The sequence below is a fragment of the Galendromus occidentalis genome, unplaced genomic scaffold (assembly GCF_000255335.2).
Source record: "Galendromus occidentalis unplaced genomic scaffold, Mocc_1.1 scf7180000077121, whole genome shotgun sequence".
Lineage (NCBI taxonomy): Eukaryota > Metazoa > Arthropoda > Arachnida > Mesostigmata > Phytoseiidae > Galendromus > Galendromus occidentalis.
Genome location: NW_003805109.1, coordinates 1147605 through 1165443, shown reverse-complemented (window position 1 = coordinate 1165443; position 17839 = coordinate 1147605). Strand labels below are relative to the sequence as shown.

Genomic DNA, 17839 nt, shown 5'->3' with positions numbered 1-17839 from the left:
GAAGGCGCAAACATCCTATCTGGAGCTAGATGACCTTGTGAGTCAGATTCGGAAGGGTAACACTGGGTGAGGTCGTGCTGGGAGATGGCAATTTGGAGTGCTTTCAGTTGAAATCTGACTTGGACTCCTCTTTTGGCAAGCACGAAAGGCCCAAAATCCGATCGATCGATTAATCAATCAGACATCTGAGCAGAAGTGCTCGCTCGCGAAGTTCTCAAGGCGCTCTCGATTTTTCAAGCCTACTTCGAGTCGCTCAGATGCCTCCTCGATCCTCCACCAGAAAATGTGGCTTGAATGAGAATCTGTGTCGAAGTCTAATAATTGATTGCTACGCTTCGGTGCGAAAGAAGCGCAACTCGGGCTCGTGCGAGGCGTCCGCGAGGGTAACATTATTCACGAGCCAAGACGGGAGATTGACCATGTCTTTGAGCAAGACAGACCTTGCCAATTTCGAACAATTGTCGGATTCATAAAGGATATTTCGGAGCATTTTCGCGTACGATCGAGAACACCTGATGGCACAATGACGGGAAGCGACTTTTACTTTCGTCTTAGGAACGGTATCAGCTATCGGCTCCAGAAAAATAAATCTCCATCGAGTTATCCCGTCGAATGTGCAAACTGAGGATTAAATGTTAGACGGCTAATGAGTCGTAGTATCGGTGGTTGCCGCTCAATCTGAGAGCGAAATAGAGCGGGAACGGCCTCCGCATGCGCTTCCGATAGGATCGGTAGTCGGAAAGCCTTCCAGAGAGATTTATTGTCGAGCGGAAGACGATTACCGACATGACGAGATTCTAATCGCGAGTAGCGACCGGAGCCCCGCTCGGACGACAGGTAGTTTCCCTTAGTGAGCCGCTAAAATTAAGAGTTTCAACCTCGGCGACCGTCTCACGCTAAGCTCCGGAACTTGGTTTAGGAAGGCGGATGCCCGGCGAGTGATTTCATGGCTTTATCCCAACGACTCGCTCAATTTGGTCAAACGTGGATTGGAACTTTTTCCCTGACCGTCATGAAAAACCGCGCGAGGATCATCCGGGCTCTGAACTGAATGGATCCTTTCAGTTTCAAAACAACGGTTCAGCTTCAGCGTGGCACCGCCGCGGAAAACGTCAGCCCGGAATTTGGAGTACACCGTCGGGCGACGCCGGTTTTGAAGGTAATGCACAGGTCACTCAGCTCACTCAGCTTATTCGATGTCGAGGGAATGGTGGTTAGGAGTCGCGGCGCGCTACTCCGAAAGTGCGGAGCTGTCTCTGGAGCCGTCTCCTGTACCTCGGAATCGTTTTGAATACATTCATAAGCTCATATCGTAGTCATCACTACCGCACGGAAGAAGAAATGCCCGAAAGAAGTATCGTCTCCAGGGGAGAATTTCCGTGATTGTACTCGAGATATTTCTCATCGCTCGGCTATCCGTCTATCGAGATGTACGTCGCTCGTCCGAATTACTCCGCATTAGAGACCACTTAGAGACTTCGCTGGAACGACGGGAATGGGAAATCAGAGAATCGGGCTCTGACCGCGAGAATCAGGGAAAAGCTCGGGAGATAGAGTTCGAGAGCGCTCCGCGACGTACAAATGAACAACGAACGATACTGTGAGGCAGAAGAATTTTGCCTCCCGTTCCGTAATGTGTGTAATGTTTACGGGTTTCGGTCACCATTCCGTGTTGCAAGACCATATTACACCGTTCGGTATTCGGGACGCTTTGGCGGAAGCCAAACGCATCATTATCTCCGCAGATCCGAAAGCCGCCATGTTGTCCACCTTCCGATGGTATCATCAAGATTTTAAGTCTTTCTGTGCTGCGATATGAGATGCAGGATCGTGCAACCTGAGCGAGATGTTCGTAAGATACTCAGAAGATTCAGAATACTTTCGGATGTCTCTCCGAATTTCAAAGCGATTTTTCTCCGACTTGATGATCTGCTTTCTGTGGATATCATATATTTCGGTGAAGCAAGGAGTGCATGCGACAGAATCCTCCTGGGCGCTCATGTTCGCTAACTCCGACGTCATCAGAAACTCTTAGCGACTTGCCATGGGCCGCCTCGAGAAATCGTAAATCTTGTTCGAGTCCGCTCGATCGTATTCCCCTCACGTATACGCATCGATCCTCCGAAAGTTTCGAAGCTTGCGCTCTAAGTTTCCATGCAAGGCCCGATGGGATTGAGCTGTCAATCCGGAACTCCGAGCCGCTTTTGAGCGATGCTGCGCAATGAGCGATACTGTCTCCGCCAGAAGGGCGAAGCTGTCAGCGGGGTTTTTTTCCAAAAGCGTATCCGCAGTGAAATGGCTGGCTCGCTCGCAATGATTCCTGCCGGCGGGAATGGAATAACATTGTATATTCGCAGGTATTTGCTCCTCCTGGTAAGCGCCAAGGACATATCGAAGCGGCTCTCAGACGAGCCACAGAGTCAGTCCGACAGACAGTCAAGAAAAGGAACGAGAATCGCCACAATATCATTCGATACGATGCCGGGGTGCAGAAAAAAGAGGAGAGCTCGTCGGCGGTGGCCGCTCCTGTCGCGACAAGACTGCAAATCTTCTGTCATTGTTCGGCGGTTTCTAGCGAATGACAGGGACTTAATAAATGTCGCATAAGTCCACCGACGGCCTCCACCGCCTTCCACCGTTGTTGAACTTCACTTCCTGTACCATGCCCGTCGTTGAGCAAACAGGAGTCTACGCTGTGCAAACGCTCCGGCAAAAACTTCGAGATCAAGCCATCACTTTCTTCTTCTTTGATTTGATGTATCGGTTTTCGATTCGGGATTCGCTTTTTGATGTGTCTGAGCAGCTCTAATCAAACCTCGAGACCATTATCCCATCAAGCTACCTGTCCGAATTTTCCTGGCCGCTTCTCACAATAGCCACTCCTGCCCAGAAACGCTTTTCGAGGCGTTCCTGGCCAATACTTGGATGTTGTTTTGACGTCACAGTTCGGGAAGAATCGTTCGAATTTGACGGAGAGAGACCAATTCTCACGCGATCGAAATCGATTGACGGCTGAAATTAACGAAAAGAGAAAGATGCATAGGTACAGCGACGCCACTCTTCGCTCGAAGCCGCGCGATTCCGAGCACGTCTCTACCGTCGATGATTCATGGCTGTCTTCCGCAGCAGTGACCAGGGGTATGGGCGTGTTCTTCGCGAGCGATCTCTAGAATCGTCATCATACAGCTCCTGTGGTCAGAGCCCATGCGGGTCGCGGCAGCACGAAGATCACCAGTAACTTCTAGAATGTTCTGGTGGTCCTGACCAGCCCTCCCCCCTGCGCCCCTGTATATCCGCGCCTAAATCTTGATGGACTTCCCCGCCGTTCCGAGATTACAACGACCGAAGAAGGATCTCGATCCTCTCTGATTCCCTCCTAAAGCTGGGCGATCGGCCAATCACTCGACCGCGGAGCCTGACTCACGGTGTACTTGAGGAGTCAAAGTTTCGTTCTCTCAGGGTTCTTGAAGTCAAGGTCTGACATGAGGCTCGATCCCTCGGTCGGGCTTGCCCACGGTCGCCTACGATTTCCGCAAAACGGAATCCTATACATGGCTCACCAAGAAAGAGAATTGAGGAATTGTGAGTGAGGGATCATACAGTGACAGGATCCAAGCTCTTGAAGCGACTGCACCGTTAGTCAAGCTCGGTAAACGCAACCGGATCCCAGACGACACATCCAAACCTCGTGCGCAAAGTGCTGGCACCGCGGCGCCGTTCAGCGCGAGGGCATCCAGATCGAGTCATGTATCTGCGCTCCATCGTTTCCGAGTTGCGGCGTAGGGTACATAGTAGTCACTGACTAAAGGTCCTCCGTTGGAGGCGATGATGATTCCGAACAATCTCTTGATGAGCCTCCAAATCCCTGGCGGTCGATCAATTTTTTCGCATAAGGCGACTCATAAAGGGGTGACCTCATACTTCTCGAGTGAACAGGGCCCCGAGAAGAACGTAGAAGACTCATGAGGGGGGGGAAATCATGTGATGCACGTCCACGGGGGATGAAAAATTCCGCTGGAGCGTGGGCTCACCTGAAAAATGTCCACTGAAAGCACCCAAGGCTACTCACTTATGAGCAGAGAGCGCATAGTGTTGGACTCGAAGAGTTCAGGATCATACGACGAAGGGGAGACATGAGTGGAGCAGGCATTCCAGATGTCGGGATTCACGGGGTGGGGGCGGGATAGAAGTAGACTTAGAAGGTGAGGACTACGTTTAGTAGAGATTCATGTGGAATATGAGCCTTGCTGGACGCTCTGAGAATGAATATGAATCACCTAGAGCTACAACTGTACAATAGCGTGGTAGCAATAATAGAATGAATTAGAGTCTGGAAATTAATTCAAATAACGGATGAATCATCGATATCCTCACGAGGATGAGATTTCTTCGCAACAGGAATAGTTTGTTCGCTATGAGATCGGGCAGAGGCGATGCGGGCTCTCTGCTCATCATGCGGAGTATTTTTACCCGGGTGTCGCGACCTTGGTCTGCTCTTATCATTTAGGGCGGAGCTTGAGCTCGCGGGCTACGACGGAGATAAACAATCGACCTCTGGAGAAGTGGCTCGCACAATGCGGATATCGGCGGCCCCCCCTCCGGGAGCGAAATCGAGTCACGTTGCCTTACTCGGCGGGAGGGAGGGAGAAGGAAAGTCAACCTTTGGAATTGAGGCTGAGCAAGATGTTATTCATCCATCATTCTTGTGTGCCTGTCTCCTGAAAGGACCGGATTGATGCCATTGTGATGATTCTAGGGTGAATCTATCATCTGGATCTTCGAATATCCTCCAGAAACTGAGCTCGGTCGATGACCTCCACATACCTACCCGAAGCGACGACCCTTGCTTTTTGAGGGGTGTCTAATATCTTGCAACATTTCTCGAACCTCGAGCGTTCTTGTTCAGGTTCCGTTCGAGGGGAGGCATGATTAATTCTACTCCTAGAAAATCGAAAGACTCCCTGGCGCCGTCGAAACATCCTCGCGCGAGGCGTACGCTTCTCTAGACTCTAAAGAGAACACCTACATATATGGGACACGGACGGATGTTGGGGAAATAACATGGGATGCCGATGCATGATCCGCGAGATACAACTTCATTTGGAGTCCCTGGTCGGTCAAAGGTCAGCTTTGACTCTCATGTCGAAAAAGAATTCTTCCCATTCAAGCGATTTTTGAGCGTCGAAAGCACCAGTGTTGCTATATCAGGCGATCCCTTTCACTTGCTTTCAGTGTTTGTATGCGCGGTTCTTCACTTAACGAGAATGTATCCGGATTCAGTCGGGTGAAATTACTCGGTTCGTTCGTCGCCGTTCGCCAGTTACCCGATAAGTTACCTATCGGTCCCATTGAGCAGAGATGAAGCTCAAACCAGGCACAAATAGCTGAACCGCAAGTCGGCAGGGGTCAAGAAACGTTCACGGGAACCATCGTCGTTGGATGGAGAAACGAAACGCCAGCTTGCAAAAGTTCCTATCCGCAGCAGTCACATGTGTTGCTCCTGCTGAAGTCACTTCGACTCACACATATCTGATTACTAATCACTCTTGTTCATCCTTCTCGAAGAGCTTACGCAATCCTCTCAGACTTCTCGTGAGTGGGGCTGTGAACTTTTCGCGGCGATTTTCCAGTCAAGTCTGCGAACATCCGCAGATTCCTCTGCCTCCCTACCGAAAATCGCCGCCGCGGCTTCTTGCAGAGATCCGACTCTTGGCAGGCGACTTGTCGTTCCCTCGGACATCGCTTCTCTTCTCATGAGGAGGACTTTGTCTGGGGAATCGAAGGAGAAAGTTTCTTGAGCCGGTCTCCGAACAAGTATTGGGTCCGTCCCATCGGCCTCATCGAGAAGTACGCTTGGGCATCCAGGAGTCGGGGGAGACTCCACGCTATAACTCTCGCCTGATGCACGAAGTTCGTCCCCCTAATTAGATTGGTGGAGAGCTGGACTCTCCGATCTTTGCAGACGGATGACTCACGAGGAAGATTCGAGCCGTGGATGTCCGGAAGAAGGGTCAACTGCTCTCAAAAATCCGACAGTAGGAATCGCGGGAGAGAATCAGCTGCTTCTGCTTCTGGTATACGGATTTCGGCTCTTTCGTCGAATTGTCTGGGGCGGATGATCAATGACCGATTATGAGTCCTATCAGTTTTCCTCTCCAAAATTCATCTAATTAGGATCAATATCCTGCCTCTGCCAGCGATGACTCTTGTGAACCAGTGCAGGCCAATCCGGGAGTTCGGTTCGTCTCGGTTCCGAATCGTAATTCTGAGCACGATTTCCGTGGAGAAATACTTGAAAGAATGACGACTTGAGGTCGGCCTGCAGCGGCGACTTCCAGGTCCGCTGTACCCATGTGCCCGCTCTCAGCTCAAGGCTTGATGTTGTCTTTGATATAATCCTGATCTAGAGATATCGCCACGTGATTTTCGGGCGCCTTCGTGCAGCCTCTTCGGGTACTATTGTGGCTTTCTGATCAGACCCCTGGATGCGCGAAATCGACCCTCAGACATTTATTTATTTAGAACGATCAGTCGCAGAGAATCTAGCGGGCTCGCATAGGGGATATAAGGACGAGAGCTTCTTTTTGCGCATCTTGTTTTTCCGAACACCACCAGGGAGCGAGATGATCATCGATCCATGGTATTCGTGAAATCTATCGACGACCGTGCCACTCCTTCTTTTTTCTGGCTTCCTGGCCGCGGGAGGAGGCTCCTCAAGGAAGATGAGCGCGGCAGCCAAAGTCTACTGTATTCGATACCTACGGAGAAAACTATTCTCTCAACTTGTACTCATTTTGGAGTACATTGTTCTCCATTGGAAGGCACTTCAAGTTGAGCGGCTTTACAAATCGTGAGTTCCTGTGGGGGGCCTCTCCTAGTCTCCAGCGAGCCATGAAAGGAAAATTGGCGCGGTCGACGATTTCCCCGAGCTCTGAAAATCAATAAATATTTCACTCAACTTCGGAGTCGCCTTTGATGATTCCTCAATCATTCTCCGGTCTCTACCGACATTTTCGAGCAACTTCCGAGGCCCTGAACAAGACCATCCCGTCACCTTACTTCTGTCTCGGTACCTAACCAGTGAAGTCCGGGATTCCCGTAGAGCGTGAAGATTGTCCATAACAAGATCCGCCTTCGGTCGCCCCTCCTCAATCAGCTCTCGGTAGGCCCTGCAGGACAGGCTTTAAGACGACTTCTGCTGAACTTTTGCCAATATTATAATTGATATACGATCTCGGCCCATCTATCGGCTTTCCCCGACGAGTTTCCTGCAGTCGACAGGGGAAGTAGGTAATCAGATGCAAGGGGCTCTTCGTGGCTCACGAAGAATTACGAGTCAATGAAGGCTGGAGCGGGGCGGGGTCTCTCGACGGTAAGCGACGGAATAGAATAATACTAGCAGTAACCCGCATCCTCGGTTTCAGAAACGAGTATGTACATTTCTCAGCAGCCTGCTTTCCATTGACGATGCCTGGTGATTCTGATAGCGGATGCGCGCCATCCAACACAACGAAGCAGGGAGCTCTGAGAACGAGCTAAGGGCGAAGAACAAAGTTCACCTTCCTACTCAGTATCCCGCTCCAGATGATAATCATTGATGATCAGATGAAGCGAGGATGGGATAATGATTCAATTAGGCTCGGTGGCGAGGACCCCTTTGCGTGGAACAATGCGAGCCCGAGCTTCTCTTCGGACCGACGCCCGCTGTAGAGGGCCTGTGTCGAAGAGAGGGCTTTCCTTTGTATGTCAGAATGATCTCGGTACTGGTTCTTCGTCGACGACGATCTACATCGTGTTGCCAATGCTCATCGAAAGATTTTCAGTTGGAAATAATTGGCGATTGATATTCATGACGATTCCGCGTTGCCTCACACTCGGATGCGGGCGCTGCGGAGCCCTCTGATGATGCACCCACTCGATCCCGGAGCGATTCGAGGTTTCCGTGGATCAGACCGTTGCGCTCAGTCGCCCGAGTCCCTATCATCGAAATCAGGTGGAGCTCATCATTGACATATGCTATCATGATTCGAATTTCTCAATTATTCCCGTCACCGAGACCACAGAAAAGGTGGCTTCGATGAGGGATCGATCCAGTGCCCATCAGGGACCTGATCTCGACAGAGGCTCTCCCGAAGTTTGTTCCACGTTTTTTCTTATGTATATATATAGCGTACCAACCGTCGCTTCGATTCGTTGCCGAAATTCGGAGTCAATTAGCAGCGGCGCGTCAAATCCAGAATGGCGATTAGGAACCTCAATTGAGAGCTCTCGGCTCCGCAATTTCCCCGAATTTCAAGATTCCCCTAACCCTTCACTCCACCTTCTGTAGACCAATGGGAGTCAAGATGGAGCTTCATTGAAAAAAACTGAACTTGAGCGAAAAGTCGGAGTCCGGAACGGGCCGAAAACCCCTCCGAGCCGCACCGCCGATGGTTCGGATCATGGATGAAAAAATCGGCCACATGGATCTATCAAAAAATATAGCTTCATTTCTCTAATCATTGGTCAATTCATAATTATTTGTCTTCGTCTAACAGGGACGACCGAGGTCTCGTCAAGTTCTGTGTCGGCTTGTGAGCGGCGTCGTCGAGCAAGATTTCGATTTCTTTCTTAAGATCCTCTGCTTCTGGAATGTCCAAGGCCTTCATGCAATAGGTGAGCGCCATCTCCGAATTCCCGATCGCATGCAAATAACGAGCATACGTCAAATACAGTCCAGGGGGGCGGAATTCCTCTGTGAGAAGACGGGGAAACTCATTAGAAACTATCATCGATGCCGCGAGAACTCCGCTCCGGGAATCACGAGTTGATGAGACTCACTTTTAGCTTTCTCCCAAACGAGTTCAAAGCCGGCATCTGCGGCGGCTTCTGAAAGCAGGACGGCGCGTTCGATCATCTGATTCGAGGCCAGCATTTCGACGCAGCGAACGATTTCACCGATTGATAGGAGAGCCAGCGCGGACTGACAGCGCTGATTCGTTCCCACGAGTTGTAGATAATCCGCCCATTTTATCACGACTTCACTTACTTCTTCCTTCACCAGAGAGCACTGCAAAGAGTCTCTTATGGAGAAAATTCTTCACGAGGGCATCGATATGTTATTCCGGGCCATTCCGGACTCGAAGACACGAACGAAAAGACTTACCTTGGCGAGCCAGATGCTTTTATCCCACTGTCCATTACTCTGTAAGTACCTGCAGGCATCGAGAGCCTTATTGATCACGCAGAGGAGTTGCACCCCGAGTTCGGTATTCCCGGAAGCTATCAGGTTCGTTGCTACCAGCTTGACGACCGACTGAGACTTATTCTCTTTCTTCAGACAGGCAATCAGGCACGCGCTGTGGATACGCAATCGATATGAAGTTATGCAGCTGGCTAGCTCATGTACTCCGTTCTCGATTTCATCCTCATGAGATAGATCAGGCGAATCGGAAGCTTCATCGAGAACCTCACCGTAAGGCATCGTGCGTGAACAATTCGTTTGGAGGCTCAGTCTCCAATAACAATTGCATCGCTCGATCAGCGTCGCCGAGGAGAAGAAATTCATCGACGCATAACTGGGTGAGCTGGTAAGTGCTACCACGCTTGCTCTCGTGCAGCAGAGCTCTTTCGAGCTGTTGTTCCCGGTACTCGTCTTGAGCGAGGAGTAGGTCGAATGATGTCGGTAGACGTTTCGATTGATCGGTTTTCGACTTGAACATGGTCCAGAAACGGATCGCTTCTTCATCGCCGAATAATTGAGCAATCAAATATGCTTTATGTGCGGTTTGAGACTTGCAAAGATCATCCCAGATATCGGGGTCGAGATCAGCCAACATTCCTCGGGCCAGGGCGGTATCCTCGCGGAGCTTGAAGTCTTTCATGGCTTCATAGACATCGGAGTTCCGAGCATCTTTGTGTAGGTGTTGCAGTACAGACTTCAAGTGGAAAGTCGAGTTCGGGTTGAGGACGGAGGGTAAGAAAGGCATCTCTGGAAAGAGACAACTCGCGTCAAGCGTACGTACATATGTCTAGAGCGCTGTGCGATATCCGGATTCGGTGTACTCGCTTCTAACCTTCGAAGTAAAGCTCAGCGATCGGCGTTGAAGACTGTTTCAGCTCCATGTCCATTACTGAAATGTTGCCGTTGATCCAACCCAATAACGGACTAACGGAATCGGCCCAGTCAACATGACAGATTTCGCCTTTGCCAATTCTCAGCGACGCAAGCCGATTCATCTGTTTTCATTGAAACGAAGAGTGATTAGGAGGAGAGCCAGACGGCGAAAAGAATGAGGCACGAAGTTTGTGAAACATACCGTGTGGTCGGCGGTCGCTTCCCAGATCTCGACCGCGTCAACGAAGAGAACTATGAGTTTCATATTCCCCCGACCAGGTGCGAACGCCACTTTCTTGACGCTCCCTCTCTGACTCGGAGTGGTTTCACTTTTCTTCGTCGTTATATCCCATAAACTCAAATTTCCGTCTAGGTCGCCGAGGACGAGTTTATCCGCCTTCCAAGCGGTGCAGGTTATAGCTGATGATACCGGTACGAGGTTCCGCATGTTACTTTTGAGCACCGAGCCCTCAACGGTGAAGAAACACACCTGGGAGAAGACTCAGGTCAGTTTGGATATTCTCTCATCGAAGCCGACATCTCATAATTCTGCTCCTCATTCAGGATCGACTGTCTCGGGGCGTACCTTACTCTGGGAGTCTACGGCGAGAAAGTGCTCTTTGATGAAGCTTCGAGAGGATTTCTCATCGCTGATATCATTCGCGAGAGGCTTCAAGAAGATCGGATCGATCTGTTTCGAAATTTCATCGCCTTGTTCACTGCAAAACAACTTATTTCTTCGTCCGAGTCTTCCATCGAGTCCCCAGCTGGTCCGCCTTGTGCACTGAGCTTGACTTACCTGTGTTTTCTCTTGAGCGCCGATTTGGGACTCCATTCCAGACAAGTTATGCTCTTGAAATCCTGCGACACCGTGGATAGTAAAGTCGAGCTCTTCAGATCCCATAATTCGAAGGGCTGGTCTCTGAACGCTACGATGAAGTATTGTCTGGGAAGAGAGAGGCGTAAATATCAATAGCCGAAGCGAACTCCTGCACTACCGTGTCAGAGCTCGTCAGAGAGAGTCGTTGCGTACCCATGCTTGGAGACAGCAAGGAGTTCTATGGGTTTCTCGTCGGCTCTGTCCGTTCGGAGCTGTTTCACTCGCCCTGACGTCACTTCAGTGAGAAACAACTCGTTCTTCACATTGCTATTCTGCTGAGCAGTGACCTGAGGGCGAGGAGTCAAATGTTTTATAAATAGTAAGGCAGGGTACAATTATGGTCAGTATCGAGCAGCAATCGAATTCAGCAGTATATCTGAAGAACTTGCCTGCAGGGTGGCATTGGCGAACGACAGGAAACTCGTCAAACTTGTCCATTCGATCCCCCTGACTGGGGTCGTATGCACACAGATGTTCCTTTCCACCTGCCCCGTTGCAACGTTGACCACCTGGATGTTTCCTGTGGCGACCGCGCACGCCAACAAAGGTCGATAAGTCCGCCAATTCTTGAATGTTACTGGAGGGCACATTTTCATGCAGTGAGGCACGGTTGACAAGGCTTCGAAATTGCTCGAAATGACGAAACGCGGTTTCTCCTGCAGCGCGAAAATCAAGTCCGTTTCGGAAACATGCTTGCAATTGATCAAATGAGGAAGGAGGTGGCGATATGGCGCGGACGCTCTCGGTATAGTAATCGGAGATAGCGTACCGCGGCGGAATCGACCGCTCTCTCGCGCAACTGGTAGAAGAGAGTTCTGCCATCCATGAGTACGACAGCTGCTCTGCAGTCCTCCACAGGTGAGATCGCGAAGGCCACAATCCTCGAGTTTCTATGGATCATTCGATAAGCTTCTGAAGAGCATACAAGCTCGTATTGGATGTCGTGGTCGTGGCGTATTTCGTTGGCTGGGTAGCTCATTTCAGAGTTCTTCCGACTTTCTGGAAAAGGATTTCGGGGTCACAATCTCGGTAGGGAGCGTACACGTGATTCCAGACAAGAATCAGCCCCCGAGATTCCTCGAGAGCTGTGATCGTCATGGCTCACCTTGACTTGTATCACATGGTCTCCTCTGGCGTACTGTTACAACTCCGGTCTCATGAAGACATATGAGCCTACCGGTGTTGCGACATTCTCGGACAGCGAAAAATCCAATATGGTTGCGTTCGGTGTGTACTGTGCCAATGACCTGGGGAGGACGGACAACGAATCTCAACGTAATCGTATGAATAGATCTTCATGGAACGACGGAGGCTTCGCTGCAGCATGCTGAGGTCATTCGTCGACTAACCTGCTGTATACAGATGTCGACGATCACAATGTGCCTCTGATAAACGAAGAATAAATGATCCCTGAAAGCGGCCGAGTGCATCATGCTCAGACACTCAGCACCGTCGCGTTCGTCTGCCTCATGGTCGCGAACGTTGCTGTGGGCACCCTTCGTAGCTCCACCTTGAAACATGGCTTGCATTCCTAGGAGAAGGTACCAAGCTCTGGTGAGTGTCTGGAAGCTGGCTCAAGTGAATGAATCCTGAGGAATACGCTTGACGAACGTACCACTGAGCAACCTGCTTTTCCGCGGGTTCTCTGTCGGCGTCTGGGCCGCGCTCCCAGTCCCTGGCGCCGGGGGGATGGTTATCCCCAATCTCTTCAGGGGATTCTGTGGCGGTCTTGCTGGAGTGAGGTCATCCAGCAGCCAGATGTATTCGCTCGAGACAACTATCACGGAAAAAGCCAAAATGTCATTCCGTCGTCCGATACAGTTCTCTTGTGTGCGATAAAGAATTCCCATTGCAGAAGGACCCCTTACAAGCTACAGCGGCTTCGGTGAAAGGGTCGACGCTGAATGCGGTGAATCTGCCATTGATTTCTTGCCGAAGTCCTTCCTCCAAACCAGGACTTCGCGCTCGGTGTCCCACAGCAAGAGGAGCGATTGATCGTACAATACGAGCAGGAGAGGATATGAAGCATCGTTGAATGCCATCCAGTGCATGTCTGCAAATATTGAGCGCGACGTCGAAGTTCTCTCTCTCTCTCGGTACTTCTGGGGGAGACAGTTCAGGAGCCGCTATTCCTCGACTTGGGAACTCACCGATGATGGTTTTGTGACCCGGCTGAGCCAACTCTGCCTTGATGTCTCCACTCGCGACATTCCAAACCGTGACCACTCCGCCGAGATCGGCTGCCGCTAATCGGAGGTTGTAAGGTCGCACCTGCAAAATACGAGGACATCAAAATGCATTAGGATGGTTAGACGCGGTTCCGGGGAATAGCAGGGAATGTCTTCGTACAAGCTCACGGCAACTTACACGGTCGTGGTAATGCAAATGACGAGACCAACGGATTCTCGTTATGTCGTGTCTCTGCCCGCCATGCAGGGTCTGGACCAGGGCTGTTCCGCCGCATCCCACAACGACTATGTTATTCTGACTGCCATAAGCCAGGAGTCCATGCGGGCTCCTGTAACACATTCAAAAACACTTTCAAACCATGGGGAGACGAACGTCTCGACCTGTCGGATCATGGCCAGGCTACAAGAGGAGCTCTGAGCAGCTGTCAAGATGGAGGGAGACAGACATGATCTTCCACCTGATGCTGTACAGCTGTTTCTAAAGCCAGTGATCATCGGTTATGGTCATATTCGTCGTGGGCCGAAGAGATTGCCTTACCAGTCGACAGCATCCTTGTTGTTCGCGTTGAGCACTCCTGAAATGAGTCTGGGGCTCACTTTTACGACAGTGGGAGTCGGATTCTCTTCGGTGACGTCTGACATGTCATCGACTGAGCCGTGCTCGTGCGTCACGAAGATCCTTCGATACTCCTCATGTTGTTCCTTCAGTCGAATTCTTTTGGCTGAGCGGCACTTCACTCTCTTTGCTCAAGTTTGAGTGATATTGTTGTTATGACGGCAATGTTGCCGGTGGTCGTCGCGGTCGGTCGTGTCGTCGCCGCAGAGGAGCACTTGCTTCTGCTGCGGGACTATGAGCGATCCAAGCTAAACAAAGGGACCGCTCCTGCCGAACGGACCCGGAAACTTCGAGATTTTCGGAGCCGGGTTTGGGCCGGACGTCCCCGGCCTGAGATGAGTCGACGATATCTTCATTCCCCGAACGTCGAATTTCCCGAGGCTTTCGTTCGAATAAGTGAACTTCGTCACCGCTCGTTACTTGATACGTTCGAATTCGCGCGCCGAAGGGAGCGGCCTCCTCTGTAGCTCCCAATACGCCACGAATTGTGTACGCTCATTCTTTTCTGCGGGAGGAATTTCTTGCCATGAAAGGGGATGAAAGATGACGAGTCGAAGCGTCTCACGGCTTCGGAGGAGCCGTTAAGAGAGCGGTAAAGCGATTTGTTTCCGAAAGACCAACAACTGTGTGTCGTCGTTGGTCGTCTCGTCTCCCCGCAGTCCCGCAGGCCTGGCCTGGGTTGTTTGGAACAATGATGTCGGTGATCTCTGATCATCCATATTGGGGTCCTGCCGCTGACGATGAGATCATGGCTTCGAAGGACTTGCCGCGCGGGATCAGATTCAGAAAGGGAGATGGCGAACCATTGTGTAGTTCTGCTCTCGTAAACCGGATTATTCTACTCTTGTCGAGCGGGACAGATTAGGAGCCCACGTGCTTTTTTGGCTGCGCCAATATTCATATTCATAATTCATAACTGACAGCTCTTCGCTGTTACGTCTGCCGCGAACACGGGAGTACTTGGGAGAATCTCCAGAAGCGGAGGTTCCCCGGATTCGGGAGGGAGAAAGTGAATGAAAGGAGGAGAACACAATGCTGAGATATCTCGCCACCCCACCGTCAGCTCACCTTGCTCCTGAAGCGATCTCGTTTAGTTTGCCCGACATCTCGGGAGGCTGTTCGGCTCTGAGACCCGTTAGGAGGGCAGTGGACACCTCCTAAGCAGGAGAGTAGGCCCGACTCGGGTCGGTGGGTACCCTCCTCCTATTAGTGTTCCTCACGAGGCATAGTCTGTCAGTCTCCAGTCTTCGCCCAACTTGACCCCTCTCTCGTCTGAGAGTCGGGAATTCGAGAATCGGGCACTCTGAGTCGGTGTCGAGTTGGCAATCGAAATCATCTTCCGCTGCAGATCATCAGATCACTCTTCCTCGATACTAGTTGTACGACTCGCCGTTTCCACCGTGCGATTCGACGCCGGATCCTCTTACTAATGTTGAATCTTCCGCTCGATGCTCTCCTCTTGATGATGCCCATGAACAGGTGAGATCGACAGAGTTCTATCGAACACTCGACCACCTAGGTGTCAAAGGCTAGCTAGGCTAGCAGTCCCCGTTTGCCCTCACGGACTACAAGCACGAATCAAGTTTTGTCACATAAGCCCCCATTTCTCTCAATCGACTCCGTGTTTGGAGGTGATTGTCGAAGACTTGCTAACCTGGAGCGGTCATATCGCTGCTCTATACCCAAGGTTGTCAGGCCTTGTTTTCTGCCTGTACCGACTCAGAAGACTAGGTTTTCCTCGACCAATTCTTTCTGTGTTTTTTCAGTCCCTTTTCCTCAGCGCTTGTCCGCTGTCTCTCTATGTGGGGCTACTCTCCTTAGCCCTCTGCCTTCCGTCTTCGTCCTCTACCGAACGCTCTCGATGATAGTCTTCAGCCCATCGGTGGTATTCCACGAGGCTCCCCGGTATCTTAATTGCGCTCTACTCACAGTTTCCTCACAACGCCCGAATCCTGCGTCAACCGATTCTCCTGCCTCGTTTTCTCAGCATCAGCAATCTGTTTGCCTTCGCCCTCACTTCCCCACCTGATATTTCTGTGTGGGTGGTAAGCAGTGCTGTGCGCCATCAAATTTTTTCCCGGCGGCGGCGACAGGCGAAGAAAGAGGCGGCGGCGGCGGACGCCGCGGCGTTTTTCAGCGGACTTGAGACTCACGGCGCGCCGCGGTTCTCTCTTACCCGGTGCGAGCTCCATGAGGGAAGTAGGAGCGAGCTAGGGCACCAAAGAGGGAGTAAGCTTCGGAATGGCGAAAGTAGGAATCGAAGAGCGAGCACAAGTTAGGTTCATTCATTCTTAAGTCACTTATCCTGCAAGAACTCTCGATTATCGGGTATGAGAAGACAAGACGGCAGGCTCGTCATTCCTATTTCGTCTCTCGATGTGCGGCGAGGAGTCGACAGAAAAACTTATGGATCGTCTCGATTCTCGGAAGAGATGAGGTGTCGTCCACGATTCTCATCATCAAGCGAGCACATCGAGCGCGGCCCAGGTTCTCTTCCTTTGACTTTGATGAACATTTTCTTCTGTATTCCCTCGATTCGCTCCGGAAGTCTCCCGAAATCTTTCGAAAGGTCTCTTGACTATTTACCATGGGGATCATGACGGCGCGCTCAGAAGGACGCCGTGCTCAGAGCTCGGCGGCGGCGGAGCTCAGAGCTCGGCGGCGACGATCGCCGGCGATCTCGGGGCGCGGCGCACAGCTCTGGTGGTAAGTCTTGACTCCCGTCGGCTCCGCCTTCTAGCTGCCCCCGCCATCATACCCCCTCTTGCTTACAAAGAGTGTCAGGGCCTGCGGGGCGACTTCCATCTCCGCAAATGAATACAAAATACATTTTGCAGACCAGGGTTCGAGTTCCAGGGGTCGTATTGAGTTAAGGACTTGATTAGGCCGTCAGAGAACGATGGGTCAAGATGAGACTTCCAGGTTTCGGAAAGCCTGCTCCGGTTCCCGCCTTCTTCAGGGATAATCTTTCCGTTGCTTGTTTCTTCGCGGGTTGTGAAGGAAAAGGTTCTTCGGCGCGTTTCATCATCGTCACGGATCGATTTTCGACCCCATCAGGAAAACATCGATCCTATACTAAAGGCAAACTTATCTGTATCAAGAGGAATCACACGCGCTCGTTCCCCTTTCGAGTACTTGCCTCCGATATATACGAGCCATCCCAGTTGTCGAGCGGAAGGCGCATCAAGCGGAAACAGATCTTCCGTCCGATCTTCAACTGATCCTTATTCCAAGTTTCGTCTGAACTGAAATTACAGGACACAAGTCCAAGGGAGCAGGGTGTTCGATAAATGAGGCTCGGGGCACAGGGCACGGAGGAAGGTAGCGAAGATTCTCACGGTGATCGCCGTTTGTTCGAATTGCTTCCGACTGTTGGTACAGAACCGAGAGAATCGATCGCCAGACTCCTAAGAACATCGATTTGCTGTCGAGCGACATATACTCGGTCATCTCAGCGAGCCGTTGCTGAATGAGATCGAATAGGGGTTAGATGTCCAGGTGTTAGGCTACGCGGTACAAATCTTCTGGGTACACATCCTGGATTGTCTTGTGGGAGGCTGCTCCCCTTTGGGAAGTGCCTGAAAGGGAATGTCACCGGTCCCTATCCCTTCCATTGTCGTCTTTCTCGTGAAGGACGAGCCACTGAAGAACTTCTCTGAGGATCATCGAGCGAACTGGGACTTCGATGGAGATAGCAGCGAGACCATATATCTTTGATTTACATCGATCCCCCTACTGTTCTGTCCTCGATTTCGAATACATTTTCTCTGACGTCGCTTACCACTTCGATTTCCGGCATTTTCGGAAGGAATTTCGCTGGTATGTGGAACGACCTTACTATTTTGCCATTTTTGCTTGCTGTTTTCAATGACTATTATCACTTGCTATTTTCAATTATGATTTCGCCTCATGACCTTGAATTAATCGATGATTTCCTTATGCCCGGAAGCATAAGTACAGCCGCGGATGGATCCCTCATGACCGAAAGGCGAAACGCACCCGGGCATGGATGTCGCACAGCGGACACCTCGATCCTGATTCGGCTGGAATCAGCGAGG

General features: G+C 51.1%; 1 protein-coding gene across 1 annotated transcript; it reads right to left on the bottom strand.

Moving 5' to 3' along the window:
• Nucleotides 1-8467: 8467 nt before the first annotated feature.
• Nucleotides 8468-13807, bottom strand: LOC100901768 (WD repeat-containing protein 11). Its single transcript, XM_029110847.1, is given in 19 exon segments — nt 8468-8734; nt 8821-9049; nt 9146-9338; nt 9454-9970; nt 10056-10218; nt 10299-10586; nt 10683-10815; nt 10896-11042; nt 11130-11263; nt 11366-11632; nt 11746-11975; nt 12082-12223; nt 12326-12486; nt 12592-12753; nt 12845-12910; nt 12913-13029; nt 13127-13247; nt 13344-13494; nt 13704-13807. Coding segments are annotated over 19 exon segments (3543 nt in total). The 3' UTR covers nt 8468-8516.
• Between the last annotated feature and the right edge of the window lie 4032 nt (nt 13808-17839).